The sequence below is a fragment of the Cololabis saira genome, chromosome 2, assembly GCF_033807715.1.
Source record: "Cololabis saira isolate AMF1-May2022 chromosome 2, fColSai1.1, whole genome shotgun sequence".
Lineage (NCBI taxonomy): Eukaryota > Metazoa > Chordata > Actinopteri > Beloniformes > Belonidae > Cololabis > Cololabis saira.
In genome coordinates, this window is record NC_084588.1 from 13,570,526 (window position 1) to 13,590,032 (window position 19,507).

Below are 19,507 nucleotides of genomic sequence, written 5' to 3' on the forward strand. Positions count from 1 at the left end.
ACTATTATTCATCGTGACATCATATCCTTCCCCAATTATTATTCAGAAATCGTCTTGAACTGAGCTGATCAGAAAGAAGGCTGGACTGGCGTCTAACCTGATCAGACAACCTCCTTCCTGTGTGAGCTGACTATAAGAAGAGAGGAATCTGCTACATCCAGGATCAGACTCCTGCTACAACAGGTAAGCTCCTCTCAGACTCAGCTCTCACTCCTTTACACTCGGTTTTAATACTTGCATGTTCCAGACGTGTGATAATGAAAAATAAACTTCACGGTTTCGACTGCTTTAGTTCTGAAGCTGGACTGTAGAGAACCTTCATCATGACTCCAGCTTTCCTGTTCCTCCTCTTCCTCTCATTGATCGATTTTTCTCCGGTAAGTTTGACTGTGAATCTTGGTAACAATTTTTTTTTTTTTTCAGTTTTCAAATTAAAGATTTGCAAGTTTGGGGATTTGAGTATCTGAAATACATTTTCATTGAGCAATCTTATGAAAGATGCCATTGATTTGCTACAATGTTTTCTAAAGAGTGAATTGACTTTGTGCATTTAGCTGCAGAGCGCACCGACTGACCTTGGGGATCGAACGGGTGAGTTGGGTAATAAATTTCTGGCGTCTTCAGTGCATTTATTTTACTGTAAAGCTGAAGGGTTTTGTCTCTTTTTCCCTCAGAGAAGTCCACGAATGTCTTTGAAATCATCCCGACACCCAGAGCTGGCTCAAGTAAGACCCGTTTCAGATATAAATACTACAGAGTACAAGACACAGATGCAGCAAGCTGAACGAGTTAACGGTGTAACAAGATGAACATACATTAAAATGTACATTATGATTATTGAGTAACAATTTGTCAGGAAATAGTTTAAAATGCTTATATTGTTTGTGTTTGAGAAATGTTTAATTTGCCGCCTTCACCATTACATTTATGTCAGTGTTTACCTTAAATGTGGCATATTGTAAAACAATATAAAGGCTTCTGTACCTGAAAACATTTATTTGGAGGTTTGATGTCATTATAAACTCCAAATCTCTAGCGCCACACCGCCCGGCACAGTCACCACTGAAACGTACTCAATTAGCTGTTTAAATCTGCAGGGTAATGTGACATCACAGACCCAGATCTGACAAGATTGAATCCGTCCCTGATTTAAAAACACTCACATGATTAATTTTAGCCTAGTTTTTACTTAAATGTTTTTTTTTTATTTGGTTTTTATATTTAACATTTATGTTGATCTAACTTTTAATATAGACATTAAAATTAAGTACATTTAAAGAAAAGATATGTATTTGTTCTTTATTAGGGCCCGAGCACCTTCAGTGCGAAGGCCCTATTGTATCTGTAGGAATTCTTTGCGTTATTATTTTTCTGACGAAAGGAGGGCCTTTTTGCCCCCCTAAACGTGCCCAAAAAGTCACCAAATTTTGCAGGCAAACCAGGCCTGGTGAAAAATTTGATATTTAATGGTTTGCATTAATGGGCGTGGCAAAATGGCTCAACAGCGCCCCCTAGAAAACTTTGTGCCTCAAGCCCCACGATACGGTTTGACGTACATGCACGAAAATCGGTACACACCTGTATCATGGCACAACTTAAAGAAAAGTCTGTTGGAGTCATGCCCGAAACCGAACAGGATGTCGGCCATTTTGAATTAATCGTGTCATTTTGGCGAAATTCATGCCATTCCTTCGGCAGTTAATACGGCCCGAACCGTAACATGCCCCCAAGTGTGTTATACATCAAAATGTGCGTCTCCATCCTCCGACACCACGCATTACTTTTCTCTTTCAAAAGCGTTACCGTGGCGATGCTAGACGCCAAAAAGCGCGCCCACCCTTCATCTGATTGGTTCAGACAGAAAAAACTTTGTGCCTCAAGCCCCATAATACGGTTTGACTTACATGAACGAAAATCGGTACACACCTGTATCATGTCGCAACTTAAGGAAAAGTCTCTTGGCGCCATGGCCGAAACCGAACAGGAAGTCGGCCATTTTGAACATTCTGAATAAATCACGTAATTTTGGAGCAATATATGCCATTCCTTCGAGAATTAATACGGCCCGAACCGTAACGTGCACCCAGGTGTGTTATACATCAAAATGTGCGTGTCCATCCTGCGACTACGCGCATTACTTTTCTCTTTCAAAAGTGTTAACGTGGCGACGCTAGACGCCAAAAAGCGCGCCCCCCCTTCATCTGATTGGTCCATATTTGATAGTTCCTCAAAAGGCACCAAATTTGGCATGCAAGCCAGGCCTGGCGATACATTTGATATTTCATGGTTTGTATTAATGGGCGTGGCAAAATGGCTCAACAGCGCCCCCCGGAAAACTTTGTGCCTTAAGCCCCACAATACGGTTTGACGTACATGCACGAAAATCGGTACACACCTGTATCATGCCGCAACTTAAAGAAAAGTCTCTTGGTGCCATGGCGGAAACTGAACAGGATGTCGGCCATTTTGAATTAATTGTTGTAATTTTGGCGCAATTTATGCCATTCCTTCGGCAATTAATACCGCCCAAACCGTAATGTGCACCCAGGTGTGTTATACATCAAAATGTGCGTCTCCACCCTGCGACTACCCCCATTACTTTTCTCTTTCAAAAGTGTTACCGTGGCGACGCTAGACGCCAAAAAGCACGCCCCCCCTTCATCTGATTGGTCCACATTTGATAGTTCTCCAAAAGTCATCAAATTTTGCATGCAAGCCAGGCCTGGCGATAAATTTGATATTTCATGGTTTGTATTAATGGGCGTGGCAAAATGGCTCAACAGCGCCCCCTAGAAAACTTTGTGCCTCAAGCCCCACAATACGGTTTGACGTACATGCACGAAAATCGGTACACACCTGTATCATGTCGCAACTTAAAGAAAAGTCTATTTGCGCCATGGCCAAAACCGAACAGGAAGTCGGCCATTTTGAATTAATTGTGTAATTTTGGCGCAATTTATGCCATTCCTTCCGCAATTAATACAGCCCGAACCTCAACGTGCACCCAGATGTGTTATACATCAAAATTTGTGTCTCCATCCTGCGACTACGCGCAATACTTTTCTCTTTCAAAAGTGTAACCGTGACGACGCAAGATGCCAAAAAGCGCGCCTCCCCTTCATCTGATTGGCCCATATTTGATTGTTCTCCAAAAGCCACCAAATTTAGCATGCAAGCCAGGCCTGGCGATAAATTTGATATTTCATGGTTTGCATTAATGGGCGTGTCCTAATGGCTCAACAGCGCCCCCTAGAAAACTTTTCTCTGCCATAACTTTTGAAAGGTTTGACATAAAGAGTCGTGGGTGGTGTCATGGGACTCTGTAATGAGTCCTTGAGCTTCTTTGGCCTTAATTAGCCCCGCCCATTCTTCTGACTGGTCGTCCCTTTTTTCTGCTATAACTTTTGAATGGTTTGACATAGGAAGTCGTAAGTGTCATTTCTGATATGCTTATGGGGGGCGGTTGACGTGAGTGCGAGGGCCCGTTCATCGCTGCTTGCAGCTTTAATTGATATTGCTATCATTTTAAAAGTTATATAAAGACAAGCTTATTTAAGTGCAATTCATACCTTCATGGATGTTCAATATATTTTACAAAATATACAGGAAATAGTCAGTTTAACGAGATTCTCTTACATGTTCTTGTCACAGAGAATTTCTGCTGTTGTTGTTTTACAGAAACGCCTTTGCTGCTCGGTGACATCGCCGTGGTGGATCCTGTACTCAAGAACGCAGATCCATGCACTGGCAGAGGCTGCAAGTGGCCTAAATCTGGACGCTACGTCTACGTGCCCTACTACATCGACAACACATACAGTAAGCAGCTCTGATGGAAAACAACCAGAATGGTTGCTGTTTGCTTTGCTGGATTCAACTGATTTCCAGAAGCTTCAATCCACCGTTGAACTTCTTTGCAGGTGATAAAGAACGCAGCATCATCCTGAGAGGTCTGAAGAGTTTCCACGAGTCCACCTGCATTCGCTTCATCCCGTGGGCTGAGGGCCGCCGTGATTACATCCACTTCTTCACTCGACCTCAGTCTGGGTACAAACACATGTTCACATATGTTCATATGTTTTCCTGCTCCAACTCAGTTGCCTCAAGAGAACGAATCATGACCAGATTTATTCAGACCTCGACTGCTGCAGACATACAATGCAGCAGTATGTACTCCATACAAGGGCTTACCTAAATAGCCCGTTATGAGCCCCACAGCTTTGGTAGAGAATAACAGTAAATATTCCAAGTGGGGGTTTTCTCAGACCTCCAAATTTGATTGATTGATTGTTTGTTTATTTTGGTTACAATGCATTATATGCCACTTATATTTTCTGTCTGTAGGTGACAAACATCATCATAATTTACACAAATCAGTTTCACGCAGTAACACAAATTCTGTAGCGAAAGAGGAATAAGCTGAAGCAGGAGTTAATTTTTGCCTATCCTCCACCCTGTAAAAGATAAATCTATCACCAATAATTCAAAGTAAAGAAAAAAGATAGAAAATAAATGTACTCTAAATGACTGCTTAGTCGAAATTATATTCTAATCAGAATGCCTTGTAATACCCTATTACTCTACCTCTCAATATTTTCCTAAAACTCAACAGAATGTTCACCAAATATAAGAACCTAAGCTACCTAAACAACTTCTTCTCCTCTTCAGTTTCAAGTATCAAGCTTTCGTGCTAATGTGTGGCTGCTGGAGTGTCCCGTATAATTTTACGGAAACCTTTTTTTTTCTCCTTATTTCAACTCAGTTCAGTGACTGGTTTGGGTTTTTGTCGGCAAGTTTGGTTGAAACATGTCTTGGTGTTCTCTTTGAAGAACTTATTCCATATGCAGGGTTATGCTACAAAAGCGCTGTAATACTGAGCCGCTCCTGCAGAGGAGGTTATTGATACTGTCGTCCACTTAATGGGACAATGAAGTCAGGACTTAGTTTCCAGTCACCTGAAGAAGCTCTACCAACGTGCAACCTTTCAAAAGAAATGCTGCCATTGCATCATTCTAATATAAAAAGCTTCAAGCACGATTTAGTTTTGGCACACAGCTGTTTCCAGCATGTTTTTTTCCTTTTAACAGCCAAAGTAAACTGTCTGGCAGCAGCTTTTATCTTCTGTATTGCATACTGTCAGCAAAGTTCTACATACAGTATATGTGGTGCTGTGATGTATGAAGAACATAAAACCCACTGAGCAAAAGTTTTATGTCGCTTGAATCAGCAGGAATTTCTTTATCAGAATCTTGAGGTTTAATTTAAGTGTTTTGAATTAGATTTACTGGAATGCAGAACTTTTTACGAGATGTGATCATTGCTCTTGAACATACGATCAACATTTCCTGCTCTTTTCTTTTGTCTTGCACCGACGTGTGTGTATTTCAGGTGTTGGTCCAGCCTTGGGCGTCAGAACGGAGGACAGTACATCTCTTTGGAGCGATACAGCTGCACGTACCACTCTACAGTGCAACACGAGGTTCTCCACGCTCTGGGCTTTAATCACGAGCAAGTGCGCTCCGACAGAGACCGATACGTTAGGATCCTCTTCCAGAACATTAGGCCGGGTCAGTTTACACATCAAAGTATTCATTTCATAGCCCCTACATGAATAAAACCACCAGACCCATCTATGACTGCCTGTGTACAATCTCTATGTTTTAGTCCGTCTACATCTTCGACAAACTCTTAAAACCACTTTGAAAAACATTTTGCTCTTCAAAACACAAAAACTTTCACCTGAAATGTAAATAGTCGTCAGCTGAGACTGAATGTTTTCTCTGTTTTTGACTCCTGGACAGATCAAAGACACAATTTCATGAAGAAGCAGACCAACAACTTGGGGACTCCCTATGACTTTGCATCTGTCATGCATTACAAAAAGTGAGTATTGAGTGAGACTGCATACTTGAGACGGTGAATAATAGTCCTCTGATGCTCATCTCTGGTCCTCCTCCTGGCGCTTTTGTGTGCATGGAAAGGCACAGAGATTTTAGCTGCTATAGTTTGTACTTTATGTACTCGCGTATGTAGCGCGTGGATGGGTAGGAGTGAGATGACTGGGATGGATGTGGAGTTGTAGGTAGAGTCAGCTGCCTTCCCACCAGAAGGTTGCTGGATTGATCAGAACACTGAACCCCAAACATCTGTATTATTCCAAGCCCCTGATCTCATGGTTCCAGTCCCACATCTGGAGAAATGGGGAGTGTTGTGTCAGAAGGCTGTCCAACGGCAATAAAATCCTTCCTCAAACCAGTATATGAAAGACATTCAAATTCTTTACTGATGGTCCCTTCTGAAATGTTTGGTTCTAAAAGTTACGACTTCTCCAAAAATGGACAACCGACTATTGTTGCCAAGGACAACCCCAGACTTTCCTTCGGATATGCCCGTCAAATGAGTCACAATGACATTGCCCGCCTCAACAAGCTTTACAAATGCTGTGAGTACAAAACACTGCCATTGCCAGACTTGTACAGCTGGTAATAACACAATAAACAAGCTGTTTGACTTGAAATATTAGATTTAATGTTTGATTTTTCTCCTTTTCTTTTTCTTTCTTGCTGGACCAGGACGCAGTTGCATGAAGAGTTCGGCCTCCAGAAACCCCAGTTAATCAGCGTTACAACAGGCCCAGATCTGTTGGGCCACCAGAATGCCACTTCCAAAGAGCAGACAATATTGCTCATCTATATGTCTGTGCTACATACATTCTATTTAGCTGCAAGAATATAGACATAAGATAAACAAACAACAGATCTTAAAAAACGGGGCAAAACTTTTCTTGAATTTTAGAGTTCTGGTTGCAGTGCCACCAGCTGGATCAGGACATCTTTCTCTGTGGGGGTCAGATCTTGTACTTGCAGCCACTCTCAAACATCAGAATTTCAGCTGCATGTATTTACTCACTTCTTTATCGCAAAGCCTGAATAGATCATTGGAGAGAAAAAAAATAATTAAAGCTGCAAGCAGCGATGAACGGGCCCTCGCACTCACGGCCACCGCCCCCCATAAGCATATCAGAAATGACACCACCCATGACTTCCTATATCAAACCATTCAAAAGTTATAGCAGAAAAAAGGGACAACCAATCAGAAGAAGGGGCGGGGCTAATTCAGGCCAATGAAGGTCAAGGAGTCCATACAGAGTCTGATGACACCACCCACTACTCTCTATGTCAAAACATTCAAAAGTTATAGCGGGAAATAGGGACAACCAATCAGAAGAAGGGGCGGGGCTAATTTTCACCAATTATGGTAAAGGACTCAATACCGAGTCCCATGACACCACCCACGACTCTTTATGTCAAACCATTCAAAAGTTATGGCAGAGAATAGTATTCTAGGGGGCGCTGTTGAGCCGTTAGGCAACGCCCATTAATGCAAACCATGAAATATCAAATGTATCGCCAGGCCTGGCTTGCATGCAAAATTTGGTGACTATCAAATATGGACCAATCAGATGAAGGGGGGGCGCGCCTTTTGGCGTCTAGCGTCGCCACGGTAACACTTTTGAAAGAGAAAAGTAATGCGCGTAGTCGCAAGATGAAGACGCACATTTTGATGTATAACACACCTGGGTGCACATTACGGTTCAGGCCGTATTAATTGCCGAAGGAATGGCATAAATTGCGCCAAAATTACACAATTAATTCAAAATGGCCGACTTCCTGTTCGGTTTTGGCCATGGCTCCAAGAGACTTTTCTTTAAGTTGTGCCATGATACCGGTGTGTAGCGATTTTCGTGCATGTACGTCAAACCGTATTGTGGGGCTTGAGGCACAAAGTTTTCCGGGGGGCGCTGTTGAGCCATTTTGCCACGCCCATTAATGCAAACCATGAAATATCAAATTTATCGCCAGGCCTGGCTTGCATGCCAAATTTGGTGCCTTTTGGGGAACTATCAAATATGGACCAATCAGATGAAGGGGGGGGTGCGCTTGTTGGCGTCTAGCGCCGCCACGGTAACACTTTTGAAAGAGAAAAGTAATGCGTGTAGTCGCAGGATAGAGACGCACATTTTGATGTATAACACACCTGGGTGCACGTTACGGTTCGGGCCGTATTAATTCTCGAAGGAATGGCTCATATTGCTCCAAAATTACGCGATTAATTCAGAATGTTCAAAATGGCCGACTTCCTGTTCGGTTTCGGCCATGGCGCCAAGAGACTTTTCTTTTAGTTGCGACATGATACAGGTGTGTACCGATTTTCGTTCATGTACGTCAAACCGTATTATGGGGCTTGAGGCGCAAAGTTTTTTCTGTCTGAACCAACCAGATGAAGTGTGGGTGCGCTTTTTGGCGTCTAGCGTCGCCACGGTAACGCTTTTGAAAGAGAAAAGTAATGCGTGTTGTCGCAGGATGGAGACGCACATTTTGATGTATAACACACTTGGGGGCACGTTACGGTTCGGGCCTTATTAACTGCCGAAGGAATGGCATAAATTGCGCCAAAGTGACACGATTAATTCAAAATGGCTGACTTCCTGTTCGGTTTCGGCCATGTCGCCAAGAGACTTTTCTTTAGGTTGTGTACTGATACAGGTGTGTACTGATTTTCGTGCATGTACGTCAAACCGTATTGTGGGGCTTGAGGCACAAAGTTTTCCGGGGGGCGCTGTTGAGCCATTTTGCCACGCCCATTAATGTAAACCATTAAATATCAAATTTTTCGCCAGGCCTGACTTGCATGCAAAATTTGGTGACTTTTTGGGCACGTTTAGGGGGGCAAAAAGGCCCTCCTTTCGTCAGAAGAAAGAAAGAAAGAAAGAAAGAAAGAAAGAAAGAAAAATTCCTACAGATACAATAGGGCCTTCGCACTGAAGGTGCTCGGGCCCTAATGATCATCAGACACATAAAAACACCAACAGGATAAATATTTGGGTTTGAATTGAGAATATTGTTAGTAGTTTCCCAAGATATTTGTAAATGACAATAAGCACCTTTCAAAATTTACAATTTAATGACAATATAAATACAATGAGTTGCAGGTATTTGGAAATTAAATGTACTGTAATCTCAATATTTGATTTCATATCTAAATTATTTACAGGCCAAATTATGTGATCAAGAAATACACACACACACACACACACACACATATATATATATATATACTAACTACATACATGTGTGTGTGTGTGTGTGTGTGTGTGTGTGTGTGTGTGTGTGTGTGTGTGTGTGTGTGTGTGTGTGTGTGTGTGTACTGCCAAAATTCTAATATTTATATTAACTTGTTGAAGAAATGTAAATAACAGTTTTTAAAGAAAGATTTTCCTCCAGGTAACAAAGTATGAATATTGGAATTGAACTGAATTGAATTGAGGAAATTATATATTGTCATCAATGTCTGTGATTATTCTTGAAAAAAAAATATTAATAAAAGTTTTGTTCACCAAACAAAGTGTTATTTTTCCTGCACACAACACCACAATTGATTTAAAATAAAAACAGCTAACATGTGATCAAAGTTTGCTTAGTTTACGTAAGAGTTTTCACAAAAATTGACATTTACAATTGAGGAATTGCTGCCATTTTAATGTCCATAAAGTCCAAAGTACATCCCATATTCAGGGGTTTGGAACTTTACTGAAAAGACGTTAAGTGGCCGACTGAGGTCCGTTCTGTTGTTACTTTAAGAGAAATGAAGCAGATAAAAGTTAAGCCATTGATATCATATCAGGATTGAGTTGAGCAGCTTTTTGAATGGAGCTACCGATGTGAAGTCAAAGAGATAAAGACAGAAGACAGAAAAAATGTTTTAAAAAGTAAATATAAATCCTTAAGAAATCCGTGGTGGGGTGGCAGGGTGGCGGGGGTCCAGCAAACAGAAACCTGTCCTAGAAATCCAGATTTCATATTCCAAATCCACAGCACTCCACAAGCTTTACCCTACAGTAGTTTCATACTGGCTCTGGGGGTCCAAATGGTCCAAGAAACAAATCATGGTGTTCTGACAATTCAGTTGCAGTGGAAATGATCAGTAAAGCTCATTCATCATTCAATAGTCAGAATTCAGAGTTTAATCTCAGGCCAACACACAAACAGAGACCAGGAAGCCGGCGCCGGCAGATGGCAGAGACGGTCTACGAGTCCGGCCTTGGGACTAGCCAGACTAGGCAGGAACTGTCAAACCCATGGCCAGAACAAAATCTGTAGCAAAGTCAGAGCTCGGGTCAGGAACAGAGTCAGAACTTGGGTCAGAAACAAGGTCAGGAACAGAGCCAGAGCTTGGGTCATGACGAGTGTTGGGCAGAGGCCTCAATACCTGCAGAGGCGGAGGCAGAAACCTGGGCAGGGGTGGAGGCAGAGTCCTGGACAGAGGTAGAGGCAGATGACGGGACCACCTTAGGAACAGAGATAGGAGGGAGTCAGAGCTTGGGTCATGAGGAGTCTTGGGCAGAGGCCTCGATACCTTCAGAGGCGGATGCAGAAACATGGGCAGGGTCGGAGGCAGGGGCAGTGGCAGTAGCAGAGGCATAAACCTGGGCAGAGGTGGAGGCAGATAACGGGACCACCTCAGGAACAGACAGGAGGGGGTTGTCGGCGCCGCCAATGTCTCCATTGGAACCTGTACTGAGCCTGAATGCTCTGAGGACCCATCCCAACACCAGGTGGGTTCCCCAGAAGGGTGACTCCTCTTCCGGCCAATCCCATGTTATCTCTTCCTCTCTCCTAAAATAATAATCTAAAAGAGCCATGTACTTTCCTACGGCGTCCACGGTAGTGGCTGGTCCGTTCTTTCATGTTCTGTCAAAACCATGACATCTTCTTCTCCAAGTCTTCTTAGAAATCCATCCATTCATGTGCTTCTCAACAGCCACCTCTCAATTGTGTTTTGTCAAGGATTCACATTACCGCATGCTGACGCCATGTTGGGCCCACTGTGATAGATGGCTTTCTTAGGTGTGTTGAATACTACTAGAACTTTATTGTTTGGGGAATCAGTAAAGTCCTTGCTGTAATTTCCTGCGAAGCTGGCTGCGCATGAACATTTCCAGCTGTACATTGTTTCTTGTTATGTCAGCAGTTTTCACATTTAACTGCTGTTTCAGATCTTCGTCGAGCCATTCCTCTAATTTCCGGTGAAGCTTCCTTAAGGCAGCTGAGCATTTATGATCAAATGAAAATAAATCAAAGGGAAGATGAATTTGAGGAGTTAAGTTCTGCACCTCGGATGCACCGTTGTAACGGAGAAACACTTTCTGGAGTCCTGCAGCACCTGCAGCCGACTCAATATCAGACTCTGAAAGTTGCCTAAACATTCAATAAAAACTTAATTCATTCAACTTCATTCATTCATTGCTGAATCACATCAGTTCGTACCAACAAACCTTTCCTTGACATCTTAGTTTTATTTTAAAAGACAACTTTACAGAACCGGTTCTTCGCTGCAAAATGTATTTTAATGGTTTTCTGTCCAGACACAGTTATGGGATGTTTTAGGATCTGGCTTTTATCTCGAGTAGGCGTCCCATACGGTCGTCATGGCGACTGAGAGATGTCCGACCTGTCAGCAGCTCCCGCTGAAAGCATCATGTTGGTCTGAATCGGAGCAGCTGGTCCAGTTCAGGGCAGAGATCCAGAAGATCCTATTGGTACCTGAACCAGCTGCTGGTCCAGTCTTAGTCCTGGACCAGCAGATCGGTGTGATCTGATGCATCAGCAGGTTCCTCTGAACAGAACCAAGACTGTGATTGGGATTTGTGTGTTCCATCGTTGAGCTCTTGCCTTTAGTTGTATGTTCAGATCACGTGGTTGATTGTGAGATTGTTGCAGCTCCACTCGTGTCTAACTTATTTGGTAATGTGGGGACTGTCGTGTCCTTCACGTGTGGTCTTGAACTTATTGTTCAAGAAACCTCAGAAAAGTGCGTACGCCAGCCTTGGTGTGTGCGTGAAAGACCGCAACTTTCCACGTTCAAATCACTTTTCGAACATCCGTCCGTGAGCGTAGAAAGTTGCGTACGCACGTTTTTTGTGCGCCGCACGTTTCGTACATGAGGCCCCAGGTCTGCAGATATCTCCTTCATGGACAGTCAACATAAACATTTTGTCTCTGTGTTTTCCTTTTGCTCGTCTCTTTGCCTCTGAGCAGTTTATTTGACTTGTGTGACTCAGTAGCACTGGGACTGAGCACTATTGTCATTTTCCCATAACATCTGAAAGCAGTTAGGATGTAACAGAAAGTGGTTTTCCACAGAAAGGGTGCATCAACGATGGCAGGTCAGGGTTTCTTCTCTTTTTTCCCTTCCCTCCAGCCACCTCCTCCAGTTCTGCTGCTACTACACTTCAAGAGAACTTCAAGTGTTGGCATTTTAAACTTATGATAGTGTTTACTGTGTTGTTCCATGTCCTGTTTTTCTTTTAAGTTTGGAAATAAGTGGTAGTACGGGTCATGGTTGGGAGTTTCATATTATTATTTGTGTTGTCTACTGCTTTTATGTTGTGAACAGCCTTGTGCTGCACATGCAATATAGGAATTGTAACAGAAGTTGGATGAGTACCGGTAAATCTCTCTTCCATATCCTGTTTCACATACCCGTTCACATTTTTGTAATTTTACAGAAACACCTGTGCTGCACAACAACATTGCCGTGCAGAGCAGTCTATACAGGAATGCAGGTACATGCACTGATAAAGGCTGCAAGTGGCCTCAGTCTGGACGCTTGGTCTACAATCCCTACATTGACTCCGCAGTCAGTAAGCAGCAGATATATGTACATATATATATATATATAAATATATATCGCCCCATACTGTATTTCTTTCTTTTTTTTCCCCACAGTTGCCGTCAAACTATTTTTTAAACCGGAATCTCATTCAGTAGGATACTTTATCATACAACGGTTGCATGTTTCAGATCATAAAATGATCATCTGAAACTGACTAAATTGCAGAAGAAAGATCAATACTTGAAGGTTTATTTCATAAACACGTCATTAAACAACCCACTTTACCGCCATCTGGGCTAATCAGGCTAATTGTAACAAATACTAATAGTCTATAACTTCAAAGTGTGTAATCCATATCTGACAGGCATATGTTGATAGTATTATTGAGGTAATTTTGGCAACATATCTTCTTCTTTCCTTTTGGTATTTCAGAGAGAAGATATTTTGGTTATTAAATAAAAAGATATATTTAATGAATGACTAAACATATCAACAAGTTTAAACATCATTAAATAATATTTCTTCAATAAATTAACATGTTTTTACCAATAGAGGGCAGCAACGTATTATTCATTTATTTAATTACCGGTAATTAAATTCTGGGTGTCCAGAACAGCAATTTGACAGATAAAAGTACATCGCGTTGCAGAGAGACAGCTGTCTGGATCACTCTACGGTGCAGCATGAGCTTTTTCACGCTCTGGGCTTCAATCAAGAACAAGTGCACTCCGACAGAGACCTGTACGTTAAGATCCTCTTCCAGAACATTGAGCCAGGTCCGAACAAAGACAGAAGTTCTGCATTTAACACAGACAAGAAAGTCTCTGAGTTCAACAGTTAAATTACTGATTACTGATTTTCACAAAAAAAAAAATCCTAATAAATGTGTGTTTCCTAAAAGATATGCCTTTTTCAAGAATAATAAACCAACCATCGTTGCCAAGTGTAACTCCGACCTTGATTTTGGGCAAGCTAGAAAAATGACCGCAAATGACATCATCCGTATCAACAGGCTTTACAAATGCTGTGAGCACACAACGCAGTTAATCTCAAATTTATGGATTTGTTGTTGTTTTTCCTCTTCTTCCTCCTGAACTAGAACTTGGTTGCATGAAGTGCATCAACGCCACATCAGACTCAGATATGTAAGTCAACAGGAATATTACAACAAAAGCAGCAGAAAAGGATTTGGTTTCTACATATCTATGTTATCTATTAAATGTTTTACATCGGCAGCAAATTAAGTATTATGAGCAAGAAATATTTTAGAAAACAGTTTACATGACTTTTGAAAAAGGGGCAGAACCATTACTTACAATTCAGAGGCCAGGCTGCCCTGACACCTGCTGGACAATGACGGTATTACATCTCCTTCTGCTGAGGTCACAGCTTGAACTTGTAACCATCGTCAAACATCTGCAGTTTGACTTAATACATTTGAGGTGTTATTGTAAGCTCGCCCTCTTATTTGTTTGTAGGATTTTCTTTTTGTTGGATTTGCTTGTTCATTTCTTTTCTAATTGCTCTGGTCAATATGTGCCTTAATAACAACGTAAAAGCTCAAATAATAATAAAAGGCTTTATTTATAGGTGCCTTTCTAGCACTCAAGGCCACCGTAAATAAGATGGAAACAAACAAAATCAAATACCATAAACTGAAATCTTATGCCATAAAGAAAACTAAAGATATAAAACAAGTTAAAATTAGACATTGCAACTCTAGTAAGGGAGAGATGGCATTTTCAATCAGATGGGTTTTAAGTGTAGATTTAAAGGGGATGGTGCCCCTATGTAGTGCACCACATAGCATGCTTGATATTTTGCAGTGGTGTCTGAATATGTATTGAGAATTATTGCAGTGCATCAAGAGAAGTCGTGTACAATTGGTCATTATACTGCATAATGTGCAGTAGAAATGACTAAATAAAAAGCAAGTAAAAATAAGGCTATATTCGCTTCACCGTCCCCTACGACTAAAATCATATTGGACCGATTTATCTGACAAAACTTAGTGACATTAATTACATGATTTGCTGGATACAGAAAAAAAAGAAGTTTATCAAAAAAAATCGGACCGCACAGTTTGTTTCAGAGTTATGCATCAAACTTGCAGGGAGTGGTTCAGATATTTTCTCTGGTCTGGAGACGCCAGAATCGAAGATAGTTACTCAGTTTACATTGATCATTCGCTCTTGGACATTGTTGTGAAAGGATTCTTCGTGACATTGCCTCAGAGTTTATTTATGTTTTTGGGTGTGAACTTTCACCCCAGCATTTCAGGCAGGTTGTGGTCGGGGCTGTGACATGGTTGCTGTAGTTTTTTTTTGCAATTTCTCTAAGTATACAGTATATATATATATATATATATATATATATATATATATATATATATACAAACACATATTTGTATGTATGTACTGTATGTATGTATAGATTGACAGGCAGTAGTAATTCCTTCTCTAAGATCATTGCTGTGGATTTTGGCTTTCTGGAAACACAAATTTGGATGCTCCAAAACCTCTATTATGTCACTTTTGCCACGTAATCAGGACATTAAAGGGAACATTTACGATCGGAGAGAAATTCAAGATATCTTGATCTCAGACTTTCAACATCTTTTTTTCGGAGTAAAGTTTCAAATTTTAATTTTGAAACTTTTTGATTAATGCAGGAATTTTCTTCAGTATCCGGGGCCACCTCCTTTTGATGGAGAGCAGAAGTAACCCATGGTGCGGTCACAGCTGCTGTGCGTTGCATTATGGGATGCAGAGACTGAAGTAAACTGGAGCACAGTATACCACAGATCAGTCAGGTCAAGAGGTCATAAATGATTGCTTTTGTCCAAATATTTTAATATTATTATCAATATCATCATCATCATTATTATGGGCATGCCAACATAATGGTACGCCCATATTGCGAAAACGTCCTTGGCCCTGCGAAGCAGGGAGTGTGGTTTATTGGCCATTATTAACAACCCCAAACGTGGCCAGAACCACCTCAGACAGAACCAGAACAACCTGGAACTCAACCACTACAGCCCCAAACAAAAGCAGCCAGAGGGGACGAATGGGCAGTAGGGCATGCCCATTTCAAAATGTCCTGAAATGTTCTAGTTATTATTACTATATAAGACGTCTTTTTGATTCTTAATTTATTTTAAGATCCATAAAAAGAAAACATGTCATTGTCAAAATGTTTTAGGACATGACTTTTCCTTCTTTTCTTTATTCAGCTCAGTTTAATTCAATTTATACAGCATGTTACACTAAAAATGTCTCTTTCCAGAGATCTGGAGCATGTTTATATTCTGTCAGAAAAGTTCAAATATCCAGTCAATGAATAATCATTTCGGAGTCAAAGTGTTTCCTCAGTAAAATCACATTCTTCCACCAAAAGGGGGCAGTGGGGTTCCCTTTATTTCCCAGGATGCACGGTTGATCAGCACAGTTGCTCAAGTATTTCTAGAAAATGATTGTTTACTCATGCACACTTAAAAACAACCCTGCGACTGTTATCCAAGGGTTAAACTGACAAGAGAGTTCTTGTCAATGTGTCTCAGTTTAAACACCACATACTAAAGAAAAACGCTGTAACTAAACCATCACATCGGCGAGTCATGCAGGATAAAAAAACATTGTGTTGTCAACTTATACTTGTGCTGCAGCTCTTGTACAACTGTCTAGAAATACATCTCTTTTTTTTAAACCCTGGTTAAATCCGAGTAGGTAAATGCAATGGATTTCTGATGACAATACAGGCAGGTCTAATTGCTATCCCAGCGGTCATCTGGTAATCCCGCCATAAAATCTGAATTCTCTGCAAAAGTACCAAAACAAACTGTCCTTAAGCACAACGTTTAGATAGAAGTAAAGCTCAGTCGTGCATTTCCAAACTTGGCATTTACTTGCTAAATCAGATTTAATCCTGGCATCACATTGGCTCATACTTCATCCACCGTGCATCCCAGACAAGAACATGACTCACGGGTGTCACGAATAGCAGCTTAAACAGCAACATGTCTTTAAATAGCCCTTCCATGTTTGCCTCTGTTGGTGGGGCTTTTACACACAGATGCAGTTAGGCTGAACCCAGATTTATTTTTGCAGTTAGACTAACTTCTACTGGGCTTGTCAGTCAGGTGTTTAAATTGACAGGTCTTCATTTGTTTTGAGGATGGAGCCCGGATAAATACTTCCCTCTGTTTCCAATCTTTAGAAGAAACTAAACTAGTCATCTGCTGGCTTAAACCTTACTAGAGAGCCATTTGTGGGATCTCTTTCCTCATTTAACTTGCAGGACGAAAAACAGAAATTAGATTTTAAAGTCTCCTCTATGGAGATAAACACGGTACTTCTGTCATTTCCGTTGGCGATGTTGTGTTATATGTCAGCAGTTTATTTGACTCCAGTGAGTCGTCAATAGAACCGGGACTCGTCTTCCAGGTCGGGGCATTCTCATAATATCCCTGGAAAAGCTAGAGATTTCTATCATTTTTAGTGCCAGCAGAAAGTGGCCCTCCACAGAGAGATATATTCTGAGACGCGTCGATCCCACCATGTGCCACAGGCACACTTACAAACGTGTACAGAAATCCCTACTGTGTCTGACTGTTTATGTCTGAGCAAGAGACCCCGTTTTTAATCTTTAGTACAAAATAGACATAATTGATTTCATTATTTTTCTTCCCTAATTTCTGCAAAATTCCAGTAACAATTATCCATCAAAGTAATGCCCCAATAAACTGATTCCATTGTGTTTGCGTACTGCAGAAATATCCAAAGTGATTTTAATTGGAGATGCTTTAGTCTAAATATTAAATGTTTAACCGGTGAAGGAGTATCCATCCATTCCTCCATCATCTATAGCTGCTGAAGGGTCACGGTGGTCTGCTGGGGTCCAGCTAAGATAAGATGAAGGAACAGTTAAAGCACTCTGGAGAATGTGGCACAGCTCATTATCTTCTGTCAAATCAGAGATGATCCAATCCCGTTGTTCTCCGTTTCAGCTTTTTGCTACAGTATGTATGATTTGTCACATTACGAATCAGACTGAGTTATCAGATATTACCTGACAGTTTTTAAAGTATCTCACATAGCTGATCCTATTGTAAAGCACTGTATACCTACAAAACAAGTGCAATATATAATACTAATTATATATATATATATATATATATATATATATATATATATATATATATATATATATATATATATATATACATATACATACACACAGTACAGACCAAAGGTTTGGACACACTTCCCAATTTGTTTGAATGAGAAGGTGTATCCAAACTCTTGGTCTGTACTGCATGTTGATATATGAATACTTTTTCAATGCCTTACTTATACCTTGGTCATTTGTCTTGACCTCTCTCAGCATACGACCTGCTCAGTGAGGTCTGAAAGGTCTGAACAGGTTTGACATTGGGGTGAAGTTTCTGGGATGTCCACCCCTCAAAGACTGGCAGCTGCCTTGAATGTTTCCCATTGATCAATTATCCTCCTCACTGGAAAACATCACATTTAAAATTGTGTGGAAATTGCTTCTTTTATTCTTTTTTTTTTTGTACCATTTCCGGATCAATGGGAAGCGACAACGATTTTTCTAACACAACTGCTGACTGCTGTCTCTTATATACCCACACCTGCGTGATCCAGACCAGCAAACTTCAAAAAAGGTCTGCATTTATAGACGTCTGCACACCTGCTGATGATCATTTCATCAAGGTCTGATGATTAGCAGTCCCCTCATAAACTACCTTGTATTGCCCACACATGTTCTTTCTTTTATTTTTGCTGTACTTTTGCTAAATAAGAAATAGGAACAAAAAAATGGTGCTATCTGTTGTTCATCTGAGTAATTGCCCAATAACAAGACCTACTACGAACAAACAGTCAAAGCATATATAACTCTATTTGAAACACATTTTAAACATATCTGAGCATACATAACACTCTCACAATCACAACACACAAACGTGTTTTATCGCAACCAATGCAGGGGTGTGCATTCCTAGAAGCGTGATCAGCGTTACGCCCACTTTAACATCAGGATACAGCAGCGGCTGCAGCTCTGCATCTGAGCAGTCTGTGAAAGAAAAACAATGAAAGTCAGTCTTAACTGAAGTTAATTTCTGATCAAATGTGGTTTAAATAGGGATTAAAGAAGAGGTACAAACATTTCTACATGACTATCCCATAAATATTTGCCACTTTCAATCTGTCCAAGCCTGATGGGATTTGTACATCCAGCAGTTGGTGTAACAGTAGGGTAGGGCTGGGCGATATGGACCAAAAGTCATATCTCGATATTTTCTAGCTAAATGGCGATACTCGATATATATCTCGATATTTTTTCTGTGCCATAATTGGGGTTTCCCCCAAAGCATTATAGCATAGCATCTGTGTTAGCATCTCTGTTAGCTTCATTTTTCAGTTTTAATACAAAGCCTCGTGCCAAATGTCACAGGTACATTTATTAACAGAGGTCTGCACAATATCAAAATAAAATGCCTGCATATATAGAATAAAAATGCTTCTTGAATAAAATAAAACAAATATCCCTTTCCTGCATAACAATTAAATTAAAATACACTTTGCAATTAATACAGTGTAGACAGTAACAGGCAGACTTTTCAACTGAGGTTGATAGTTGTGCAAATCACAAAACATTTGTGCAAATCTCAAATAAAACATTCAAGTCAATTTGTCACAAAATAAGCTATATCAAAATCAAAAAAAAAAAAAGTTTTTTTTTTTTTTAAATCAATATAAACGATATTGTCTCGTACCATATCGCGTTTGAAAATATATCGATATATATTAAA

The 19,507-nt window shown here is 40.6% G+C and overlaps 1 protein-coding gene across 1 annotated transcript; it reads left to right on the forward strand.

Moving 5' to 3' along the window:
* The first annotated feature begins 323 nt into the window (after positions 1-323).
* LOC133456276 (low choriolytic enzyme-like) lies at positions 324-18,083 on the forward strand. The gene is made up of 9 exons (XM_061734742.1): positions 324-377; positions 555-591; positions 675-725; positions 3,679-3,816; positions 3,918-4,044; positions 5,386-5,564; positions 5,799-5,880; positions 6,315-6,439; positions 18,058-18,083. The coding sequence occupies exons 1-9, from the start codon at positions 324-326 to the stop codon at positions 18,081-18,083; spliced, it is 819 nt and encodes a 272-aa protein (XP_061590726.1).
* The last annotated feature ends 1,424 nt before the right edge of the window (positions 18,084-19,507 follow it).